The sequence below is a fragment of the Patagioenas fasciata genome, chromosome 4 (assembly GCF_037038585.1).
Source record: "Patagioenas fasciata isolate bPatFas1 chromosome 4, bPatFas1.hap1, whole genome shotgun sequence".
Classification (NCBI taxonomy): domain Eukaryota; kingdom Metazoa; phylum Chordata; class Aves; order Columbiformes; family Columbidae; genus Patagioenas; species Patagioenas fasciata.
The window spans coordinates 10,949,762-10,974,841 of NC_092523.1; the positions used below are offsets into that span (position 1 = coordinate 10,949,762).

Here is a 25,080-nt window from a genome sequence, read left to right on the forward strand (position 1 = left end):
GTGATGTTGGAAGGCGAGGTGTGCAGGGCAGTACCCCTGGCAGAGGCGTTGCTGCAGCCTTCCCTCCCCAGTGTAAAGGCACAGCTCCATCTTGTGGGCATTTCTCCCATCTTCTTCCTCACCACAGCTCTGGCAACTTCACCCGTGCCTGGACCTACCACCTTTGGACAAGTTACTCTATACGGTTTTTAAAAGCTGGATAAATGTAGCTGTACAACTGGAAACAAACCCAATGTAAATTAGTTGGATAAACATTGGTTTAGATTAATAGGCGGTATTAAACCCATTGTGTATTGAACCAAAATGGTTCATGTAACCGAAACAACACCTAATACAACAAAACGTGGCTTATCTGGCACCTGATAACAACAGCTTCTTACATGGTCTAGATCACTGTGCAGACAACCCTTGCCAGAATGGAGGGACCTGTTCTCTTGCTCATGGCCATAGGATGTACCACTGTACCTGTCCCGAGGAATTCACGGGCGAGGCCTGTCAGATGAGTAAGTATCTTCTTCCATGAGTGTTACAACATTAAATACCAGGAGTAAGTAGATCTCATTAATGTTTGATTAATGAAAACCTAGTGCTGTTGTGATGGGAGAGACCCCTGCAGCATGAATATTTGTGTAGGCAGATTTCCAGATGGTTATGACAGACAATCCATTACTGACAGGGCAGCTGAAATTAGCTCAATTATAGAGATATAACACACAAAGAGACTCTTCCTTTCCCTATGCTGTTTTTAAGATTTAAATATCCCTTATGTGGTTAGAAACTACTAATAATATCATTTAGTATGTAGGACAGGGAGACATGAAAAAGCAACAAAATTTCAGTGATGCCTTATTCCTTATGTATATGCATACAGGGCTCCATTACAACTTTTCCTGCAATGTCAGCTTTGCATCAGGGCAGCTACTTCATTTTCAGGGTAGTCATTTCCAAAGGAGGAGAGTCAGGCCAAAAGGCTTTTCTTGGGTTATTTTTCCAGTTTTATGGTGGTGTCACTCCCAATTTACTGCATGTCAAGCAAGGAATTAGGCTTTTACATTGAAGGCTTTCAGTTGTGCTTGCTGTTGTTTAGTGAAGGCTTTTCACAGAATTGTCTAGGTTGGAAAAGACCCTCAGGACCACTGAGTCCAGCAATTAACCTAACACCACCAAGTCCACCACTAAAAGGTGTTCCCTGCAGCTCTTGGCTTCTCTCCCAACAATAAGCAAAAAAGCCTTTTTCAGTCTTGTTACTCTACTATCTCCAGCACAGCCCATCAACTGTGGATGATGCAGTAAAGTGGGACAGATGCAAGTATATAGCAAAGATTTGATTTTCTATATGTTTGCTGAAAGAACTTCTGAAAGGAAGGGCTCTAGTAATATGGATGCTGTCATGCTCATAGGGCTTTAGGAGAAAGCCACCTCTGTCTTGAACAGGGTATGATGCAGACTGTGGTCCCACTCCTCACAGGAAATAACCTCAGAAAACCTGGGTGTTTTTTTGTTTGTTTGTTGTTTTGTTGTTTGGGTTTTTTTTCTCCTTGTTTTTTACTATCTTTTAGAGAAATGTTTTGACAACAGTCTCCATGAGTTCTTTGATGTGGGCATGAGCTGGACAAGAGTCCAACAAGGAGCTGTGGAGCAGTGCACATGTGTGGATGGCCAGATTGAGTGTGAGACTGTCAGACACAAAAGTAAGGTCCTATTTTATATTACAGATATTAGCCTGCATGGCGTGGGGATAAAGGACAGTAAGGATATCAAAGTCAGAGTGTGTTATCCACAGTAATGCTGCTCTTGCAGCTCATGCACCCTCCCCAAAAAAGAAAACTTCAGCTTTCCATTTGTAAGTAGTAATGCTGGCCCAGGAAATCACCTCACTGTGATCATCCTTATTTGAGGAAGCAATTATATGCATTAAGCTGAATTTTAGGGACATAGCGCAGTGTTTTCTTTACCAAGGATGCAATCCTGAACTGCAGGATGTAAGAATATGCAACAGATTATATAGTAGAAGTGGTAAAATTTCTGACCTTTTGAGCTCTTTTCCAAAACTGTAGCCTCTCTGAGAGGTACACCCTCCTCTATCTCCCCTGCACACCTACGATTGCTTCATATTGTTTCACCTCTGGGATTTTTTCCCAAGCCTTGCCCACTCTTGAGTTGCCAGCACATAAACTCTACCCACTTCCAGGATTCTGTTTGCCCTGTGTCAACCCCAGAGTCCACGTGATTTTTGGCCCAACATACGCATTCGTGGCTGGGGTGATGCTTATGTTTTGAAGCCTTCTCCTTGTTTTGGGGCTCCCAAATGTTTGACATAGCTGACCAGCTGGCTGCAGGTTGTCTCTTATCTGATGAAGTCAGCACAGCAGCTCCCTTTTGGAAGGAGAGATGGTGGGAAGCAAACCAGTATGCCTCACCTATATATGTATGAACTCTGGTATGGCTATTCTGTTATTCAGTCCAGCTGACTTTTACCATGCCCAGACTCCCAAGTAGTTTGCAGTACTGAGTAAGCTTCATGAAAGCCCTTTGAGATAGGCAGGTGCTTTTATTCCTACCTTACAGCACTGGAAACTAAAGCATGGAGAGAGTTGGTGGCTTTCTAGGACATTGGGAGTCCATGAGAGAGTTGAGAAATTTGATAGAACTAAACAGTTCCAGTCACAGATCCTAAATATTTAGCTGAGCTCCCTGCTAGATACACTACTACAAATTCTAATACAGCTCAGTGACGAATTTGGAATTGACAGAACTCTCTATACAAATAGAAATGCTAATGCCGTCACCATCACCATTAGTAATAAAGGTTACCACCACAATTTTACCCATTGCTCATTGATAACATTTTTCAATAGTTAGGCTGACATTATCCAATAAAAGTAAAAGCTATGAGACAGACCTCAGTGGGCAGAAATCGGGATAGTTTCCTTTTCTTTGATTTGTATCAAGGGTAGGTCTGACATGAGTGAAAAAGAATGAACTTCTGCAAACTATATATTCATGGAGAAGCTGTACTAAAGTTAAAATAGACCTACTCTCTTGAACTGTTTGAACCTTTGGGTTGATATTTGGTTTCTGCTTATAGGTTGTGTTCATGATCCTTGCATGAATGATGGCGAATGTAAAATGGTTACCTTCAGTGGGAAAATAGTATGTGACTGCAAAGAAAACTATGCAGGGAAGTATTGCAATATCGGTAAGTAAAGGAACCTACCAGTGAGCAGAGAATTTGGAGTTTTTCCTCTGTGTTGTATTCTGCCTTTGCAGATATTTCTTGTAATAAGTGAAGAGTCACACCAAACTAGTATTGAATGTATTCCTGCAGGGTAAAACATAACACACTTTTTACCACTGAGACTCTGATTCTAAAAATATTTGTCCATGTCCTTAACGCTATGGAAAATTAAACACAAAACTTTTTAATCCAATTACTCATGCCCGTAAATGCTTCAGTTTAACAGGATCTATTGCAGAACTGTACTCTAGTGCAAACGCTTCCCCACAGATCCATGCATCTTATGTTGTCCGCTCATAAAATAGGGATTTATGCTCTGACAAAATCTAGCAGCTGACTGTATTAGCTAGCACTAGGTTGTTATGGGAAGCAGACAAAGATAAAATGCACACTTCTTGTTTGTGTTACCTTATACTTTAATAGCATATTTAGCCCAGTATGTCTTGCCTAAAAATCCTTGCTTGCACTGGTGAGTCAGGGCAGAGAAATCTGCTTTTTGATGCCTACATGTTTGTTCTGTGTTGCTTCTTTTAGATACTACATAGTTTTTTGATATTATTTTCCTCCAGAAGATTTAACATTTCTCACTGCAAGGATTAAATCTGCTTGTAAAACTTACCTGCATGCTAAATCATCAGGTTATATCAGCAGCTACTTTTCAAATAAAACAGGTTTTAGGCATAAATTGTAACAGATCTTCAGTCAAACCAACCTGTGGTCCCATCGACTCACTGGCTATGTCTTTCTCAGTACCTAAATCCCAGGGCTCATCAAAATTGAAGACAAGACTCCAGGTAGCTCTGGTGGGCACCTAGTTGGTCTGAATGGTTGGTGGGGTAAAACAACATAGCAATAAACACTGAAATTGGCATTTGGTATTCTTTTTTTTTATTCTGGTGGTTAACTGTGTAGCTGTCTATTCAAGCTGGGGATAAAAAGAAATCAATTTGGGAGACCAGCAGTACAGCTGGAATAACAAATAGCAGGAGATAACTGGCAAATTGAATCGTGTATGAACTGGCCATGAACCTTCACCCCTCAGGTACTCAATGACTCGTGTCAGATCGGCCTGTGACTCCTTTAAGTCCCATCCTAAGGAGTGATATTGTAGCTCTGTTTTTTTGTCCTTTAGTTGCCCTCGGGAGGTTTTTCCCAGGCTTTGTAAATTCTGCTGCATGGCTCCAGGCAAGGGGCAGCTTGTCTTCAAATAAAACTGCTTTTCAAATGCCTGTGTCTTTATCAGCTTCTTCTGCCCAAAGCAGCAACACTGTGCATAAAAATCCACCCAGTATGATCTGGATTATAAATATTAGGTTGTCGGTGTTAGGGCTGTAATACTGGTTTCTGTCTGACTAGCTTAGAACAAGAAATAAGCAAACGCTGTTTGATTACTTGAAAATAATAAAGCAAACATTTGGTTTGCTAAACAAATGGCTTTAGATGCTTATAATCCATCTGTGCTCGACTGCCTAACACCCCCACACAAAACGGGTACTGAAGGATTGTGTTTATGTGTCGGGGCCTTGCAAACAAGTATAGAAATGAAAAAACCCTCTTTGCTAGGATTTAGTCATTCTAAATAAATGCAAATAAATCAGTGCTGGGGTCTGTAGACCTGGTTGGATAATTGCAATGACATTCTGATGAAAGCACTGGGAGCTTTTGCTCTCAAAGCACATAGAACAGATTTTTAGATATGTGTTGGATTAATTTTTTCTTCAAGCCTTCAATATGATGCTGTGAGCACAGCTGGCTTTTTGTTTGTTTGTTTGTTTTCCTTTTTACTGTGTTTTATATTTTCCCTTGTCTAACACGACTGAATTGTGAGGTTGCCCTTTAGTCAAAACAGCTCATGGTTATAATGCTTGATCCAGAAGTTACAGTGTCTCCAAAATGTACTTTGTTCTAAATTATTCATTTACAGCAGCAACCTTAAACCCAGGTTGTGATGCAAAAATATATATTTTTTTAATAAAAACCCAATCAATTTAATTAACAGATAGTATCCCAAAGTGTTATTTGTCTGTGATGTGTTTGAGGTCTCTCTGATGTCCTCTGCCCTTTACTTTTACAAAGAATAACCAGTCTTCATAGGTTTCTAATGGAAAACCAGCTAATTTCTCTTCGCCTTACACTCACAAATATTAATAAACGGAGTGCTGTCTTGTGTAAGATCACAAGTCTAAATACTACTGTGATTTGAGCACTGCTGAAATAAAGGGTGACCGGGGAGTAATGTAAGCAGCAGGAAATTACTGAGAAATACTTCTAGTTGAGGATTTTCTTAGCAGACAGCAGGACCATCATGTTTAATAGACCTTTACCTGTTTCCCAACAATTCATCTAAACTCTTTAGAACCCCTTTTGCTTTTCCCTTTCACAGCATGCCATGTCAGGAAGTTCCAGAATCTAAATAGATATGATGAGACACTGTTTTCTATTGTTAGCTTAAAACCTACTGCCTGATAATTTTGTTTCCCCTCTTTGAACAGTAACAGAATAATCATAACTTCATAATTTTACAGATACCTATTTAACTGTCCATTTGTGGTTTTTTTTTTTTTTCTTTTTGACTACAGAGTCCCTGGCAGAACTCAAAAATCATCTTTTCACTGTTCTTAACATTCTCTTGCAAACGATCACTATATATATGCACTATATAAACAATCACTATATATAGCCAAACCATTATCAGAACGGCCGTGCAGTTATTGGCAAATTACGAGCTGACTTATGGGAGGTGATAAACATAACATAGGAGATATTTATAACAAAGGAAATCAAAATATAAAAGACAGTTTCTAATATAGGTTTCTATTCTTTGCGGTAATACATTATTTTCTAGCCCTTAAAGAAGAAAGCTTCAGTACTAAAGAAAGAACTGCCATTGTAAAAAGTGTTCTAACAGAGTTTATGCAGAAGTTTTCAGTGAAGTTTAGTTCCAAAAGAAATTAGATACATCATCAACAAATCCACCTGAAAACAGATGCTGTTTAAAATTATGCAGGGATGCATTTTAATTAAGTTTAATTCATAATAATTGCATTTAAATATGCACTTATTTTTAGAAATATGGATTTTTTGTTAAGAGGGTAACTGCATTCACTTTGGAGTCAAAGTTGTTGCCGAGAGAGCTCTCTATCCAGGTTTTAGGTGAAAATTCAGAATTAATGATCCAACCATGAGTACCGATAGTTGTCTTATTGCACAGAGAAAGTTGAAAAAGGGGCTCAGACCTTTGTCAGTGATAAATGTGAAGGAAGAGGTGAAAACTAAGAAGGATGTAAGGGTGATATTTTTTCTCTGGCCCAAGTTGGCATAGACAGTGGAAAGGTAATTGTGAAGCTTTTTGGGAAACATTTAGCTTCAGGAATGTTTAACTTCATTGGAGGTGATAACTTGTGATAAATGGTTATGAACGCGTAATTGTAAAATTACTTTGATATTTTATGCTTCTTTGAACAGATAGGAGCCATGTTAGAGATGTCAAGTGAATACAGAGGGACACAGCTAAAGACAGAGGAGTAGCTGTTTGGCCAGAGGGCAGATAATTCATTCTAATAAGCACTGGTATGCAAATGTTGAATGGAGTTGGAAGGTGAAGGAAGGTGATGTAGAGCTTTTTTTAAGGGATTGGTGCCTTTAGGTTTCTGCGGTTGAAAACCCACCATTGCACTCACATTGTAGGTGTTAGCTGAAGTGCATGTGAAAACTAATATATATTTTGCCCCATTTCCTGTGTAAAAGCACTTCCTTCTTGCTGTTGCTTTGTTACTGGTTTTGTGTGGGGGATATTGAGTTAATCTGGGAGTCTTATTTGTATTTTTAGGTTTGTTCTTGATTTTTTGGAGGGTATGTTGGTGGGGTGTATTTATTCTGTTTAATTAGTTGCCAGACCTTTTCCTGAAACATTTAGTCTATGTAGGTGGCTTTGTTGTGTCGCTGTTGATCAGAGGAAGAGCTGGTAGTCACACGTGGAAAAATGAGGTGGGGCTTAACACTGTGTAACCTTAATCATTGGGTTGTACAATGTTCTTGATGGCTACCTGGGGTTTATTTCTGTCCCGTTTGTTGTATTAGGACTCAGTAGCAGCTCAGGACCTGTTCTTGTGGAACTCTTTGTAAAAATAAAGTAGCCCTGTAACAATGCAAAGCAGTGGGATGGATGAGTTGTGGCAGATTTTGGTGTTTTTGATGATTAAACTAATGAAGAGGAAGAAAGTGGCACATGGAAAGCCTGTTTGGATTTGTGTCACTGTGGTTGTGGGTTACAGTAGATGGTAGTTTGAAGAGTATTGGGAGGACTGCACAGGGGATTATACATTTTGAGGTTTATTTGGATTGAGATTTCGAGAGCAATAATGTTTTTGTTAGCATTTTGGTCATGATGAAGTATGAAGTTGTTGAATGGATTTTTGAAATCTCTTTATGTTTTCTAGTTTGGTTGGTTGGTTGGGTTTTTTTCCCCCTCTTCTCCTTCTCTTCTCCTTCTCTTCTCCTTCTCTTCTCCTTCTCTTCTCCTTCTCTTCTCCTTCTCTTCTCCTTCTCTTCTCCTTCTCTTCTCCTTCTCTTCTCCTTCTCTTCTCCTTCTCTTCTCCTTCTCTTCTCCTTCTCTTCTCCTTCTCTTCTCCTTCTCTTCTCCTTCTCTTCTCCTTCTCTTCTCCTTCTCTTCTCCTTCTCTTCTCCTTCTCTTCTCCTTCTCTTCTCCTTCTCTTCTCCTTCTCTTCTCCTTCTCTTCTCCTTCTCTTCTCCTTCTCTTCTCCTTCTCTTCTTTCCTTTTTCCTTTCCTATTTTCTATTTTTTTCTTTTTCTTTCTTATGGGTAATGGAATTAGAGGAGTACCATAACTTTAGAGAAAGTATGAGTTGGAATGCTAATTGTGGAACGTTTATGGTTATATAAGGAGATGTGTTGTTGTATGCCACAAGTAGGTTGAAGATTTTTAGAAAAGGAAGGTGACAGAATAGCTGAATATGTAATTACACACAGAAAAAAAATTCTTGGCCACATCTTTGAGGGTTAAGCTGGAGGAGTCTGAGGTAATAAAAGAAGTAAAAATGACAGCAAACTCACCTTTTCAGTGGTTGTTTTACTGAAATAGGGTGTTTGCAGTTTTCTACTTAAAAAGAAGATACTTTAGTAAGTAAAGTTCAGCTCTGGAAACTGCAGGGAAAGTTTTAATTCTTCTTCTTCTTAAGACGACAGCGAGAAGAAGATAATGAGTCTTACTTTTTGGTATATGTTTACTAGTGTTATTCTATAATCTACTAGAATGCTTTTGGATTAGTGTTCGTTTTTTTATTTTCTAGGATCCGGGTGGTGGGGTGGGTGGAAGAAATAGATGAAGCATAATAACAAAGTCAGTTGACTGAAAACGACAGATGAATATTCAACCAGTCAGTCCCCCACTGAGCTCGGATAAGTAGGTCTGCCACTAAGAATTGAAGGGGATTTGTAAGTGGGTCTGGGATGCTGCTTGTTGTTTGCATGTGTGGAGCATTTGAATTAGTAATAAAACTGAGATGGAAAGGAATAAGGTTAGTATTCCTCCATGGTTGTAGAAGAATGGATAGACCAGTGGATAAAAAAGCACCATTAAGGTCTGACATGGCTTGCAGGGGTAGGGTCCTATGGATCTACTGGGAGGCTGCATGAGGGCAGGGCAAGGGTTAATAAGGCAAGGTTAACAGAGAGAAAGCATAGGGCACTGTTGCAGAGATAGTAAGGGCAGGTTGGATTTTATCAGATTTTGAATTATTTCAAAATAATTCAAATAGTGCTGGAGTTCCGTGGGGAAAAACTAGGTCTAGTGGACTATCCCCGGTGATGGTAAGTGGTAGGAAGAACTGCAAGATGAATAAGTGAGAGACTGTGACATTATCAACTGAGAACCCACCTCTGATTCATTACACTAAAATAGGGTCAATATAGGGGACGATGGACAGGAGACTAATGATAACTATAGCTTCACAAAATGATAATTATAGGGTGTCATTTATGGAGGTGATAGATATGAGCAATAATAGAGATGCTATTCTGATCTCTCAGGTTTCTTTATAAAGTTAGGAATTTTCCACATTTCTGACTAGTTTTTGGCTCAGACAGATTGTTTGTGCGTTTCATAATCAGGCTACAGTTTCAATGGGGATTTATTTTAGTGTTAGGTGCTCTGTGTCCAGAGATATCATTGCTATTCAATGAATCAGTAAGCAGCATAACTGTTTGAAACAGTTATTTGTTATAAATTAGTGGCATGCATTATCTGCTGTTGTATTAAATCATAAACCCAAACAGAAATACTGAAATCTAGATAAATATTATAAATGTATGATTGAATTATATAGAAATATATATATATATAGCTTTCCTTACACTTCAGTTGTGGTTTATATTCATTAATTTGCAAACTCTGAAAGCTACAGTGGTTGCTGTTATTCTCACTTTCACAAACAGGTATTAGTGCATGAAAATATGAAGCCATTTGCTTCAAGCCATTTGCAACAGTCCAGTCCCAGGGCTGCTGCCATGCAATCTCCTGCCCCTGTTGATTAGCCTTCATATTCTCATAACTAAAGAGTGAAAAAGATGGCAATTGCTTTCTTCAGTGCAGTCTATACCCACCAGACCACCTTCCTAGATATTAACACAGATTTTTCAGTGGCACAAGGAATCACTGAAAGATAAGCTAAATCTTCCTTTGGGAGCAGTGCTAGGTTAATGTGGACACCCTTCAAAGCTCTCTGCGTGGTGTTTGTTTCATTTTGCATAGGAATTTCTGCCTTCAGAATACCTGAGGGCTTTTCAGTGCTTTATCTGACGAAGTGAGATGCCAGTAAGAGCAATCTCTAGGAATACTGGAGACTCCTTTCTGTCACGTGTTTTTGGCCAGCTCAGGTTAGGAGCTGGCTGCACTTGCAGCGAGGGAGGTGCAGCTCCCCAAAATCAAAGGCTTCCACACCTTTCATCTCCGAGGGGATCTCATGGCTACCCAGGAAAGGAGATCAGGGAGCTTCCAGGTGAATCAAGAAAAGATGGACCCTCTGTAGACATCCAATGAGTCTGAGCTCAAACAGGAAGGAAACTTGACGTACACTCTGGTAAAGGATGCCTTGCAGAGTGACAGATCCTGCAATGCCAAGGCAGTGTAAGCAAAAGGCTTATGCAGAGTCATAAAATTTCATTGTTCATTCCTATTCATCTTCATTGTTAGTGGATGAAATAGGATCAGGTGGAAATATAAATTGATAGACATGTTAAAAAGGCTTGAGAGGGATATGAATGCACTGTCTTGCAAAGCAGCTGCTACCTAGTGAGTGCTGGAGTATTTCCTCTGACCAGGCCAGGGGATGTAGGGCAGGCACTCAGGCCTTTGGCTCTGGAGCTTCCCAAGGCACTGCAACAAGAGTGGACATGTGCTCCAGGAGAGCTCTGGATGGAGGATGCTTTCATAATTCCACCAAAGTTTTGCTTTAGTTTAAGATTTTCTAAATAACTCTTCTGTCTAGGTAACTGATAATCAACACATAGGAGAAGACTTCTTGTAACGGCAATTGTGAGCAGAGAGGGGACTTCTGTCCTTCTCCTCTTCCCTGCTCTCCCTTCCTGCCATCAGCTGATATAGAAATTCATCTAACACTGTATTTAATAAAAGCATTGCAGGTTGGTCAGGAATAAAACAAAGCATTACTGAATGAAAAGGTTACTTAAAACTATCCTGTCCCCGGATTAGGACCATCAGGGGAAAAATGTATTCTTATCAACAGAATTAAACAGCTTACGCATATCTGGAAGGAGAATAAAGTAAAAGCTCGAAAACGTTAGGAAATTTGCTGATGAGATGTTTTAGGGGAAAAAAATCTAAAAGATATACTGCTTTCTACACAAAGACTTCAAAAAGAAACTCATAAAACCATTCAGGTATGTAACTAGAGAACCTGGAACAAGATTTGGTGACAAAAAGTCTTGTGAACTGTTTTCAGAAATTTAGCAATTAGACCTGGTTGGATAACTGCTGTTTCAGGTTGCTTTTAATTTTAAGACCTGAAACAGCTTTTTACTGAAAATTTAAAAGGCGAAGAATTTGTGTGACATGCTGATAAAATATGCCATCCTAACACAATGAAAATGTTTTAAGTGAGCTATTTAAACCTCTTGGATTTTAAAAACAAAACATAGCAGGAAAGTATTTCTAGTTTTAAGTTGTGTTTTTATTTTTCTGAAAAGAAACAAACAGTGGTGATAGTGGCATAAGTCTGCAGAGTAACTTGAATCTGCATTTGCATGAAATTTTTCATCATCTGAAAGTTTAGGCCATTTCTACTCAACATAGTGATTGGCAATACTGCAGGGAAGTGAACAAACAAGAAAAATACAGACATTATGTCCTCCATTGCTTCTTTCCACATAGGAAAATAAATATGTTTTGGAGTTATGAGAAGTTTCAGCAGCCATTAAGAATGGAGAATGAACAATCCCAGAGCAATCCATAAAGAACTGCTGAAAGCAGACCACCTACACACTGTTTCTGACAAAGAGAGGAAAAAGAGATTTTTTCAGTGCTGTAACAGTTCAAAAAAGAGTATTAGGAGCAAAAGATCTATATGACTGTAATAGTTGCAGGGAATTTTTTTGAAAACTATTTGTCCTGAATTATAGGAGATAAAATGTATTAGGCTTTGCATATACTACTTAATGGCCTCAGATACATAATGAAATGCAGTTTAATGAGCGGTGATGTGGATACTGTGGTGCTACTATAAGCCAGTCAAATAAAGCTTGCTGGAGTGGAGAGCAGGCTGATGGAAAGCTACTAATGAAACAATAACTGTGCTAAGCTAGAGGCTTCTCCACAAGATAAGAGATTAAGTCACTTTACTCCTGGGCCCAAAATACTCCTTATAAAACCAAAAAGGAACACAAAACTGTGTGAGAGGTATTACTGTTCCTCTCAACAAGTGCAATATGTAATCCAAACTTCTTACTTACAAGAGGAGAACAAGAGGGATGATTTAGAAAGGGGCCAAATTCTTTCAGTTATAATCTTCTGATATGTTTAGCAATAACTGGCAGACCCAATGAAACAGAGATGCATTGGATTTTAAGCCTGACAAGAATGAGCACAACTTGTAAACACCATCTGTAAGATGTCCAAACCATCGCTATTGCAGAATATGTCGCTGGTTCTGCACTGAAACAGAATCTCTTGTTTCATCCTCATGAAAGTAGTTTAGTTCATTTCCAAATGTAATAAATACAGTACAAATAAAAACAGCACCTGGCACTTCCCTGGATAAATCAAAGAATTCAGCATACAGCATGATGGTGGTATTTTCATGACACTGTTTCAAGCAAACAAAGCAGAGTAACATGCAACTTGCCCAGAAAATAAATGTCAGGATTGCCAAGAAATGGTTACTATTGCTAGCAACGCAAATGAGAGGCAAATTATTTTCTGTGAGCTCCTAGACTATGGTTGTTAGAATATGAGTTGGATTTAATGTTATATTCATAGCAATTGAAATGAAGGGAATTTGATTTGAGGGCGGGGGTAGGAGAAAATATTGTCACCATCTCAGAAGGGTCTGCCAGGCCAAGCTAGAAAACAAATTTGCTAAGTATTTGTATGCTAACTCACACTGAAGTTCTTGCAAAAAACTTCTTGACCTCCAGCCCTCCAATTTATGCCATATGCTTGCTTGAGCTTTTGAGGTCTGTGGTTACACTGCTGACTTGGAGGGATAATTGACATCAGCAGTTCATTGCCGTGATTCGTAATTTCAGTGCTGGTGATATTCCCTGGTTCACTTGTCACCTTATTCCGTCAAAATAAACAGATCTTTGGCAATAGCTGTCCACACTGTGTGGTGTGACAGATCATCCACATGGTGTGTTTTTCAACAGTAAAGAAATATCATGATGTTATGTATTTAAGTATGTTTATAAGTTTAGAAGGAAATTCAACTAGTCTTGCAGATGTCAAGGATAAGTCACGACATGGCTGGGATAAGAAACACTCTGAGGCTTGATAACAATTAATCCTCTTTATACATTAGAAGGTTTTGTGTTTCCTTTGGGATACTCTGAGCTGTGTTTTGAGGTGTAGACTTTCTGCTCAGTGTAGCTATTTGTATACAAATGCATCCCCATATGTTTTTCAGCCATAATGCTGGTATGTGCTGTTGATAGATCTTAGCAGCTGAGCATACAGGTCATAGAATATGTATGTCAGGCCTATCTGAAGAAATAACCCATGTGCAGGTGACGAAGAAATGGGGTTTGAATAACAAAATTCAACCTACTAGTTAAATTTTTGCAAAATACATATATTTGCAACATGTAGCTACATATATATAATATACGTGGGTATAGTGTAGATATATGGGCATGTATGAGATCATAAAAATAACTATTTTCCAAAATCAGGCCTTTTAAGCATGTACTGGCCAGCCAGGGTTGTTTTTATTACTTTGCAATGCAGATATCTCTATCTGATACGGTTGACTTAAGCTCCCTTTATTGTCAATGGAGATTTAGTCAATGGAGTCAAGAGTGTAAGGCAAGATTAATCTTGTTTTTAAAAAGCCACCTCAAGCAGGCTGGATCAGTGTGATGCTAGAGATGCCTGTTTCTCTTAATTGCCTAAAAAGGGAGTCTCCAATCATGAGCTCGGTTGTGTCTAAAATTAGGCAGGAGGAATCCCAGACATATTGCTGACTTCGCTGCTGATTGCTGACTAAAATCTTCCATATGCAGTACAAATTTTAGGTTTATTTTTCTGCTCTACTGCCTGTTGAATAGTTACTTGTGCATGTCTAAAACAAGGCTAACTCACCATTAATTTTAAACAGAATTTTTAACTGCTTGGGTTATTTTTTATTAAAAAAAGAAAATCCTGATTTGATGGATTCAATTACTGTGAAAGGGAGTATACAGAATTGGGGCCACTGGTTCGCATTTGCGACCTGAGATGTAAGGTAAGTATTTAACATAGAATTAGCACTGATTCTTGACCTGTGTCTTGTGCTTTGCCAGTTCCCAGCCAGCGGTGCTATGTGGGCAATGGCACGGAGTACAGGGGCACAGCAAAGACAACCATTTCTGGACACAGCTGCTTGCCATGGGATTCAGATTTGCTTTACCAAGAGCTTCATGTGGACAGTCTGGAGAAAGCAGTACAACTCGGCTTGGGGCCGTTCTCTTACTGCAGGTGAGAAAAGCTCTCAAGTGCCTTGTATTTGTAAATCAAGAGGTGCATGTGTTGTTGTCGAGGGTTAAGATTGTGGGGTGACAATCAAACCCTGGCAGATGTATTGTTAACCTCCTCTCCCCGCCTCCTCCCCCTTCCCACTGCGGACAGGCGATCAGGAGGGAAAGAAAGACAGAGAGAAGAGAGTTGGAAAAATTAAAGATGTTTTACTAATGCTACTAATAAGAATAGAGAAAATAATACAAAATATACAAAACCAATCTTGAAAGTCTCAGCAACTGCAGAGCCGGCACTGAAAGTCTTGGATTAGACTCTGCAGCCAACCGGAGCTGGATTCAGTCTGTCACTAGGCCTCAGTTCGCAGGGATGACCAGCAAGGTCCTCTCCTAATGTCGGCCATAAGCAGAAGGGAAAAGGAAAAAGGGACGAGATCCTCGTGATCTCCCACTTTCATATATATTATTCACATGAATGGAATATTATACACAGTTGGTCAGTTTCTTCGTCACCGGTTTCTCGTTGCCCCTCTTGCGAGATGTCCATCCATGCTTATCAATAAGTTTGCATTCCATTGCTAGGTTTACCAAAACATGTATCTGGTTCTCCAGGAAAATGCAGCTAATATGAAGGCTTTAGCTGACAGGCAAAATTCACTAAAAGAGAAACTTGGTTTTTAACAAAACCAGGACAGTTGTGTAGGGGAGAAGAGCCAGGAATCTCAAAGCAGGTGTTGTCCCTGCCTCGGAAAAGCTGGACTGACTCTAAGAGCCTCACTCGAGGGATGTAAGTGTACAGAACACATGATATGGTAGATGGGTTAAATCAATAGCTGTGACCACTAACAGAAGCTCAGAGACACCATATGGTGTGAATTTAGGGAATGTCACATGCAGGGACAGGAGCTGGACTTGATGATCCTTGTGGGTCCCTTCCAACTCAGGACATCCTATGATTCTAATGTTGGAAACTCCAGGTCTTTTTATATTTTTTTTTTTTCCTGGGATTTTTTTTTTCTTTCTTTTTGAAATTGTTCATAAATTACTATCTAAAAGGAGAAAGAAAAGTGCTAGCCAAGTTGAAATGTTTAATTTTTTATTCCTAATTCTTAAATTTTGGAATACCTATTGTAAAGGAAAATATTTTAAAACTGAAAAGTTATTTGAAAATGAAAAATCAAAGCACTGTACTTCAATTATGTTGAAATGGCATGTCAAATTTCTTTCCTGAATTTCTTCCAGAGCAAAATTATTGCAAAATAAAATGTCACTGTTTCAATTTTGATTGAACCGTACCTATGATAAACAGCTTTTCTACTAAAGTTTTCTGTTCAGCTGTAATGAAAATGTCTATGATACATAGGTTTGTGCTTTCTCCTCAGTCACTTTATGTTCCCCCTGTCTCCGGGGTCTTTGTGAGGTCAATGGATGTTCACAAATAAAGGAAATGTTTCCTTTTAGAGAGAATCCTGGAGATGAGCAAATGTTAGGAATGAATAAACTTAAGATGTTCTCCATAAATTACTGGTTGATGTCTCAGAGGTGGTTCTGTTTTGTTTTGTTTTGTTTTTTAACTGGAAGTTAGATGAGTATTTCAGGAAGATCAGAATGTGCTGCACTTTCTAATTTGTTTGGTGTTAGAAAGCATGCATGCCTGCTGAAAGAAGCTCTTCTCTATCTAACACAGAACAATAAGCAGTTCCTACACCCTCTCCTAATGCAGACTGTCTTGCTTTCCAAGGCTTGGTCCTGATTCAAGTACTTAAGTATATGATTTACGGTGTCCCAGCACAGTATGGCAATTTATTAGGCACATATTTTATGCTTTGATAAATCTTGATGGCTTCAATTTGCATCATTTAAGCAGATCTGAAATGCAAAGAATAAAATGGTGTAGGAGCTGATGTGTTCGTGTTCTGTAGAGCTGAGAAAAAAAGCTTTTCACTTTTTTTGTCAGCTTGTTACAATTTCTGGGGGTATCTCTGCTACACTATATAATCCTGCAGACATCTTCTTCAAATAGTCTAATTTAGAAACATTGTTGGCGGAAGATGACTCAACCTGTGTTGCTTCTTCAGTTCTGAGGAGCTGAAAGTGCTTTAATCTTTTTCTGAAGAGCAGTCATTAAAAAGAAAAAAATATTGAAGAACCTTAAAATAATAGATAGTACTTCTGAAGAATCCAACTGAAATTAGAATTAATGTTTATCTGGAGCCTTGAATTACCTTGTCTATTTTTCTTGGCCTACTCAAGATCTTTCTTGCTCTTTAAAGTTTCCTGATATTCTTAGAGGAGTAAACTGGGCAGATTTCTGTTAATTATATGGCATTGGTAATTAGGCTGTACCATGGAGAAAACATAACAAAATCAAACCAATATCTGTTCAACACCAAGGTAACAAACGAGTAAACTGTTTCTGATATGCTTCTTTTTTATATATTTTTTTTTAATTTTTTTCGTTTTTTTTGGTCCCCCTTTTGAGGAATACAATATTTTCTTGAGGTAGTCATATGTTTCCTCAGACTCTCTGGGGAATGTGAACTTCAGCTCCTCAAATTAATTTTTGCTAGCTGTTCTTGTTATGGATTTTCTATGAATCTACCTGTGTTGGAATTTCCTTGCTTAAAAAGATCATCTAAAAAAGGACTCTTTCCCATGGGATTTAGTCCTGAAAATAGCTGAGCTGATATCTGTTAGAGTGCTTCAGTGTGGGCTGTATTTAAACCATGTGAACATGCTCAGGAATCCAAATACTTGTAGGCAAATTTTACAGGTGTTTAGTCATGTGTCTGTATTTCAGGTCCTAAAGAACCTTAGGCTTGGTTAGCTTGGAGCATGAAGAACACTACTGAAATGCTGCTCACCTGTGTAGGGGTTAGTAGGTGCTTCGGTTCTTTGCCAGGTAGCTCAAAACCTGAGAGTCCTGTCAGTCCTCTGCGTGGTGCAAGACAAAATAGACAAAAACCTCCAGGTAGCTTGGAACAATGCTGTGGTCAATGCTTGTGATTCACTCTCCCCTGAATTAATTAGAAATCCAGATGATGATGAGAAGCCATGGTGCTACATCATGAAGAACAACAGTTTGTCTTGGGAGTATTGCGACATTCCATCTTGTGGTATGTAAAGGCTCTTCTAAAATCCATGTTATGAATGAATGAGGAAAGATTTAGTGATACCAGAACAAGCTTTCACTGTATAATTTTGAATGTTCTCCTGTTCCCAGGAGTGCTGTGTATTTTACTGTTTGCAGTAAATTAAATGACAATCAGTTTCTTTTACATTTTTTTTTAAGTTGCAATACAATCCGTGATTTTTGTCCTGGAATGCTATATAACAACACTGTCACACAACTGCTTTCAGTCAAAATCATGCCAATATCATCAATTTTTCTACTAGTACATGCACAATGTCAGAAATGATTGATGCTCTGGCACAAATTGTCATCACTCAGGGAATTACAGGCCCAGAGAAGTGAATGGGTCTCTGAGCAATCAGAGGACTGGATCCTGACGATGTACTAGATGTAGTACTTAATGCCAAAAATTAAAGATTCTTCTGTAAATTAGTATTTAAATGTTAATGTTGAAGCTGACCTTCAGAATGGAGTTGTAATCTGAAAAGACAGTTTCTAAAGTGGTCTTTGTTTTTCCACTTTTATGGTCCTAATGCATTTGATACATGATATTTACGTAATTGTCCTAGTCCTTGCTATTGCGGTGGCAAAAGCTCAGTCGAGAATTTAGGAATGAAGAGGTGATCTATCATGCGTTATGTAGTGCCTCCCCCAGTACAGAAGGTTGTATTTGTACTGGTAAATGGAACAGTGTCCAGTGATGTTCACAGACATTTGATTTACAGTAGTACACATGTAGCCAGGATGTTGGAATAGGCATAGCTTTCAGTCTTGCAAGTCTTTGGAGGAACTGAATGAGATTCAGTTGTATGTAAATGTTTAATGATGATTTAATGAACTTTTCTTCTGAAGAGTCCTGTAAAAGTTCCAGGCCTTACAAATCACAAGGATTTATAGTCTGATGCCATATCCCTTCCTACCTCAGCAAGCAGGGAAAGGAGGCCACCAGCTCCAGACAATGCAGATAGCTCTGCAGTTACCAGAAGACCATGTGGGAGAAGACACAAAAAAAGAACATTTGTGAGACCTAGGATCGTTGGGGGATCTTCATCTCTGCCTGGATCTCATCCCTGGACAGCAGCTATATATATTGGAGAGAGTTTTTGTGGTGGAAGCCTTATTCAGACCTGCTGGGTGGTGTCAGCAGCACACTGCTTTGCTAACAGGTAAACTCACCCATTAATATGACAGTAGGTCCTCTGCTCCTCATAGTCGCTGCTTGTGGCTCACAACAAACCTAAACTGAAACAAGTGACAAAGATGTGATTTTAAAAGGCCGATGTTTCAAAAGGAGTTTCTGGCAATTTGGGTGCAGTTCACAGGTTGACAAGTAGCCTGCAGCCCTGTTGTCTCACAGTCTTCTTCCTTAAGGAGTCTCAAAGAAGCTGAATGACCGGAATGAAGTCAGTTGTGCTGAGCAGGATGTAGAATGGGAGCAAGAACACAAGAATAGGAGCTTGTATGTGCAGGCATCTGCAAGGGGATATAAGTATTTCTTTTCTTCTCAGTTACCTTTTTAAATGTTTTTGCCTGCTTTGAGGTGTAACGCAGATGACCATGCTCATTGCAGTGTTTCATTCAAAAAGGCTGAGGCAGTCAAGCAATGATTTAGTAGAGACAATAAATTATCATTGATTGACACAAATAGAGTGGGCTGAGCTTTACGAAAAGCCAAAGGGAAGAACTAAATGGTTAATTTTTTGAGGCTGATTTCCTTGAGAGATGTTTTGGGTTTTTTTTGGAGTGGTTTTGTCCTCCAGCTGTGGGACACTGGAGAGAATATTGACTACAGGATGCTCTTACTTCATTCTAAATACTTAATTTTCCACAAATACTGAACACTTTCCCTGATTTCAGTTTGGTCACATTGATGAGAGAAATATTACATCATTTCATACCCATTGTTCCTTTGCATAGTAAAGAAGCCAAGAGAAACAGAAAACCTTGTGCCAGAATACATACACTGATAGCTCGTAGAGCTAATAATACCATTCTGAATGCTGTACTGAAGCATTTGGAGCTCGAGCCACAACGCATTTGTTTTTCAAATGTTGTGAAATAGCTACTAACTTTGGCAGCTATTCAGGACATTTCCACCCACTTCCAGCTGGTGGTTTGGTACATACAGATTTTCCATAATTGCTGCATTGTAATTTGCACTCTTCCGTATGTTTAGTTAGCCACAATTTCAACTCTTTTCCGCTAGGCGACAATAGATACCTGTGCAGATTTTTTTTTTTACTGATTATTATTTTTTTTCTCTTTTCTGTAACCTCTCCTGTTTTATTTCTTTTCCTGAATGAACCACCTGTAAGTTATAGCAGAACCATTTAGTGTCTTTAATATCTATTCTAAACCCTACCCTGGGAAGAAAACTTCCACCCTGTTTTACAGGCCCCAAATCTGATTTTTGAGGTGATTTGTTTACCATTGCAAGAACACTGAGAAAATCTTACCATTACATATCGATCGAAGAACATATTATTGTCTTATTTTTTTTTCAGTCACAAAAAAATAAACTTTGCACTTTGATTTGTTAATTATAAGCACAGTTATTGTTGCAGGGTAGCTGCCGGCTCTATGTGATGCAATGAATTAGAATCTCTTTCCTCCAAGTACATCACTGTTGATCGTTGCTTTGTGCTCAGTACTGGAGGAGACTCCATGGTGCTTTTGTATCTGATGGGCACAGAAACACAATTAGGGAAGCTGCAGTGATGTTGACCACTCTGCATCTGTGCGTAATGTGTGACAACAGATATTTTCTACCCCTGCACTGGATAACAAAACGTATGAGCGCTCCAATGTTGAAGATACTTGGTAACTAAATTCATTGTAGACATGCACATGCAGATTGAATTGGTTTTAAAACAAGAGTGAAATTTGAATTCCATTGCTTTCAAAGCTAGAAAATTTACTGTCTTTCCAAACACTTACTGATTATTCCCAAATGTCCCTTCCTTCCCAACTGCTGTACTGTTTCCTATTAGTTGCCTGTCCTAGGACAATGGATATGAGAGCATTGTGGTCTTTTTAAACACACAATGGCTGTAAAAATGTTGTGAATTACAAAACCAGTGTTTTCTTCTGAGTGTGCTTTTTCCTGTTAGATTAGTGTGATGTTGGAACCTTCCTCCACCAGTTGCTTTTGATTCTAGACAACAAATTTAACATAGATCAAGCTAATCTCAGAACAGAAGTGGCGATAGCGCTTAGGTGGAAGCTGCCCAGATGTTCCTGAGTTGTCAGTCTGCCAGAATCTTTAAAACCTTGACCCATGCCTGTAATATTTTAAGAGCCTGGTTTCCCAGAGAAATGAGATATCCACCACTGACTCTTCTTTTGGTCCCTCATTTCTTCCTCAGTAATATTTGTACTCATTGGCAAAGTGTGATCCAGATTAACGCAGTTGAGTTTCTAGAACAAGAAGTGCTTGCAGCCCCTGAAGATGCTTTTGAACTGGACAGCAGCTGGGCAGCAGTGCATGTGCTTACCTTTTACTAATACTTCTGTCAAAGAGCAGCAGCCTTTAAAAAGGCTAATCAGGACCCACAGAGCCTGGGACTCACTGTAACACTACTCATCTTTTTCCTGGTCCACAGTAAGTAGGAAGCTTGGGAAACAGGTCAAGGAATTATGAGAGGGTAAATAATGGATGTGGTGAGGGACTGAGGTTATTACTGTTCAGAGGACACACAGCCATTGGAAATCATGTTTTGTTCAGTCTGATAATCACAGAATTGCTGGTGTGCATGTTTGTTTTATTTTATTTTATTTTATTTTATTTTATTTTATTTTATTTTATTTTATTTTATTTTATTTTATTTATTTTATTTTATTTTGTATTACAGTCCACTAAAATCGACTATTAAGGTAGTTCTGGGTCAGCATATATTTAATAAAACAACTGATGTAACACAAACTTTTGAAATAGAGAAATACATCTTGCATCCTGAGTATTCTGTGTTCAACCCGACTGACCATGACATTGGTGAGTATTTTTGTTCTTACAGTTTTATTTTCTGTTTGCTTAAGTTAGTTTCAAGTTGATCTGTCAAAAACTGCCTTCGCAGTGGAAATAATCATAAGCATTAGGAGAAGCTTTTGAGTGCAGAGAGTTCTTAGTTGCACCAGAGATATAACAGCATCTGAAAGCTAGACAAATTCAGATGTGAAATAAATTGCAAAATTTTAAATAATTATGATAATTAGCATTTGGAGCAATTTACCTAGATGTATGGCAAATTCATCATCACTTCAAGTCTTTGTGGGATTAGGCATTTTTTTCAACTGACTAGATGAACATAATAACCCCATCTGCTCTGAACATATATGTTACCAAGAATCATTTTTACACCAAAATAAATTTAAAAATCAGCTGTCTTATTAGTCAAAAGTCCCTCTGATTGACCTTATAACAACAGTCAGAATAACGATGTAATAGCAACTCACTTCTTGTTTTCTGATCTGCTCCTGTGGAAGGTGGTACATCACCTGGGGGTATTGAGCTGTGTGAGCGCTTTGTCTGTGAGACTATTTAATAGCCTGGCATCCGGGGTATTTCAGGTCAGGCAAGTACTGGCTTTTTTTTTGTTCCCAGATGGTGAATATTTTCCACCACATAGCAAAAAGCATTCAGATTCGGTGTTGGTGGGAGTTCTGTCAGAGCATATCAGGAGAAGATCTGGGTTTGGGGTATTACTCTGCTCTGAAATACCCTGGTGTAAACCACCATTGGGACTTTCAGACCTCCTATTGTTTTGAATTACTCTGAAATTCGGCATGCCTCACCAATGTGTGGTGTCCAAATCTAAGGTCAACGGAATGTGGAGTTCTTAATACATGCTCCACTGCAAACAAACAAGCAGGCAGAAGCTGGGGGAGGAAAGATGTGGGGGCACATTCTGCCCTGTCAGTGATTTCTATTGATGAAGCAGAAGAGTTATTTCCTGCTGAAATTGCTTTCCTGAAGGAAAGAACCTGCCACATGGGTGTTTGGTGGGAAGTTTGAGTGATTCAGAAACAGGGAGAGTTGGTGGGGGAGAGGAGGAAGGTGAGGAAGAGCAAGCTGCTGAGTGTTGGAGCATGGTTTGTGTGGGCTTCTCAGCCTGTGAGATACTCTCTACACGTTCCACAAAGGCAAAAAAAATGTAGTCAGTAGAGAAATAAGACTATCCAGTGGGATCTCTTGCTTTCCACACAGCTGTGCTCAGAAAACCCGGAGCTTCCAAAAGGCATGATGTGAAGTAATAGGTTTTTCCACACTACCTCAGCTCTGTCCTCTTTGAGTAGTGTGTCCAGACCCAACATGCTGCCCTTGCTACACCAAGCACAAAGCCCCCTCTGTTGCTCTGCAGCCAAACACAGGGAGTTTGCTCCAGGGCAACCAATGTTTCTGCTATTTTTGATATCTTCTTTCAGTATTAAGCTCATGATGCTGCAGAACTCCTTATTTACACTGTTTACAGCTTCATGAGGGGATAGCAAGGATTGTGTAGTTCCTTGTAGCTTTCAGAAGCTTGGTTTTGAAATATCCTGATTTTTTAATTCCTTAGTTTTCAAGATATCGAATTGCGCTGAATTCAGTGATCATAGAGCAGGAAATACACCAGCTCCTGCAGTAATTATTTTTTTAAATCAAATTGGAATTGGATGTGTGGACAGACTTTCAGAAACAGTGACCTCTTGCACATCCCACTTATTTCAGCTGAAAATTGTGGACATGTCACTGTTACTTAACTTTAAGGTGGGAGGAGACATATGTATTTTTTTATCTTCCTCCTCCTCTACAAAGGCAGTGAGGCAAAATCTGCTCAGTGAGTGCAGCATAAAATAAATATTCCCACAAGGGGAGTAGCTAAATGTTTCAGCCTTCAATTCGCTGTGAAATCAGGTGCTGTTGAGATGAGTCTGTCTGTCTTTGATTGAAATATCTTAATTAAGAGATGCTTAGGGGATAATTAAAGTTGTATCTGAGACCCATTGCTGCCAATCCTATTAAAGAAAGGGAACAGTCACTTTATTTCTCCTATATATTCTGTTCTGCAGCTTTGATTAAGCTGAAGAAGAACGGCCAGCGTTGTGCTGTCAAGTCCCAGTTTGTTCAGCCCATCTGCTTGCCAGAGAGTGACACGGTTTTTCCTGATGAGTTCAAATGTCAGATTTCTGGATGGGGACACAGGCATGAGGGTGAGTAAAACGAGAGTTGGTGTCTGTAGAAAAAAATTACAATTAAAACATAATGCTCAAATCTATGTGATAAAACTGATAGTTTGGTGTTTGTTAAAACGTTTTCCAAGGGACTTTTGGCAGAAATCTTTTTACTTACCTTTAGATCTGAAATGGTCATCCTGAGCTTCCTTATAGCCCTTGGAATTTGGAGTGTGGTTCCCTTGACGAAATGTTTGTATCTGCTTTAGGATGGGATGAGCTGTGGGCCAGATAGATCTCCACGGACTGGGAGGGGAGCAAGTAGTTCAGTTGCAGGTGCCAACAACTTGACAGTTTAGTTGAGTGAATCCTGCCCCTGGTTTTCAAGGTAGATATCAGAGACTGCAAACCAAATACAATTTACTAGTCTGTGATGAAGGAGTTCTTTACCTTCACCAGCAAGAAAATTTGGAAACATCTACAGGAGAGGGACAGATAGACTTCGGATAAGATGTGTTTACATCCAGCTTGAAAATGTGGAAAAATGCAGCCCATCCTTTCAGAGGAGGAATTTCAGGATTATGAGGCTTGGTCATGTTCCTTTGGTGTGGAGACAGCATAGACCTATGTAGATAGATGAGAAGGATGGGGGAGCTGGCTACCTCATTTTGGTGAGAGATTTGTTATGAGAAAATGTTGTCCTGATCTAAATGTGTAGTCTAAAGGCAAAACCAGGCAATGGAGCCTATGATAAATTGGTGACTTAACATCATATCTGGAAAGAGGAGGAAACAGGAGTGCTGGGGGAGTGTTCCTGAGTCTCTAGAAAATGAGACAACCCAGAGAGGATTGATGTCTGGACATGGCATGCTGTTATTATAAAGGTCATCATACTGTTATTATAAAGGTCATGGAATTTGACTGGAGGAGCAGAAAGTCATCAGATCACTAGCAAAATGGTTATCTTTTAGAGACATCCACAACATGAATATGACTGAGGTGTATTCACAGTATCACAGTATGTTTGGGATTGGAAGGGACCTCAAAAGATCATCTAGTCCAATCCCCCTGCTGGAGCAGGAACGCCTGGGTGAGGTCGCACAGGAAGGTGTCCAGGCGGGCTTTGAATGTCTCCAGGGAAGGAGACTCCACAACCTCCCTGGGCAGCCTGTTCCAGTGTCTGTCACCCTCACTGAGAAGAAGTTCTTTCTCAAATTTAAGTGGAACCTCTTGTGTTCCAGCTTGATCCCATTACCCCTTGTCCTATCGTTTGCCACTGAGAAGAGCCTGGCTCCATCCTCGTGGCACTCACCCTTTACATATTTATAAAGTGTGTTTATATGTTTTATTGTGCATA

At 39.2% G+C, this 25,080-nt stretch overlaps 1 protein-coding gene across 2 annotated transcripts in view; it reads left to right on the top strand.

The window, feature by feature from the left end:
* The window catches only part of HGFAC (HGF activator), a 41,732-nt gene that overhangs the window by 12,856 nt on the left and 3,796 nt on the right, over positions 1–25,080 (top strand). The window contains exons 5-12 of one of the 2 annotated variants that reach the window (XM_065837951.2): positions 390–503; positions 1,560–1,691; positions 3,089–3,199; positions 14,270–14,444; positions 17,471–17,556; positions 18,499–18,739; positions 21,425–21,564; positions 23,622–23,762. In XM_065837951.2, coding sequence (XP_065694023.1) covers positions 390–503; positions 1,560–1,691; positions 3,089–3,199; positions 14,270–14,444; positions 17,471–17,556; positions 18,499–18,739; positions 21,425–21,564; positions 23,622–23,762 — 1,140 coding nt within the window. The remainder of the gene's footprint in view (positions 1–389; positions 504–1,559; positions 1,692–3,088; positions 3,200–14,269; positions 14,445–17,470; positions 17,557–18,498; positions 18,740–21,424; positions 21,565–23,621; positions 23,763–25,080) is intronic. The other variant, XM_071808523.1, reaches the window with a different exon arrangement.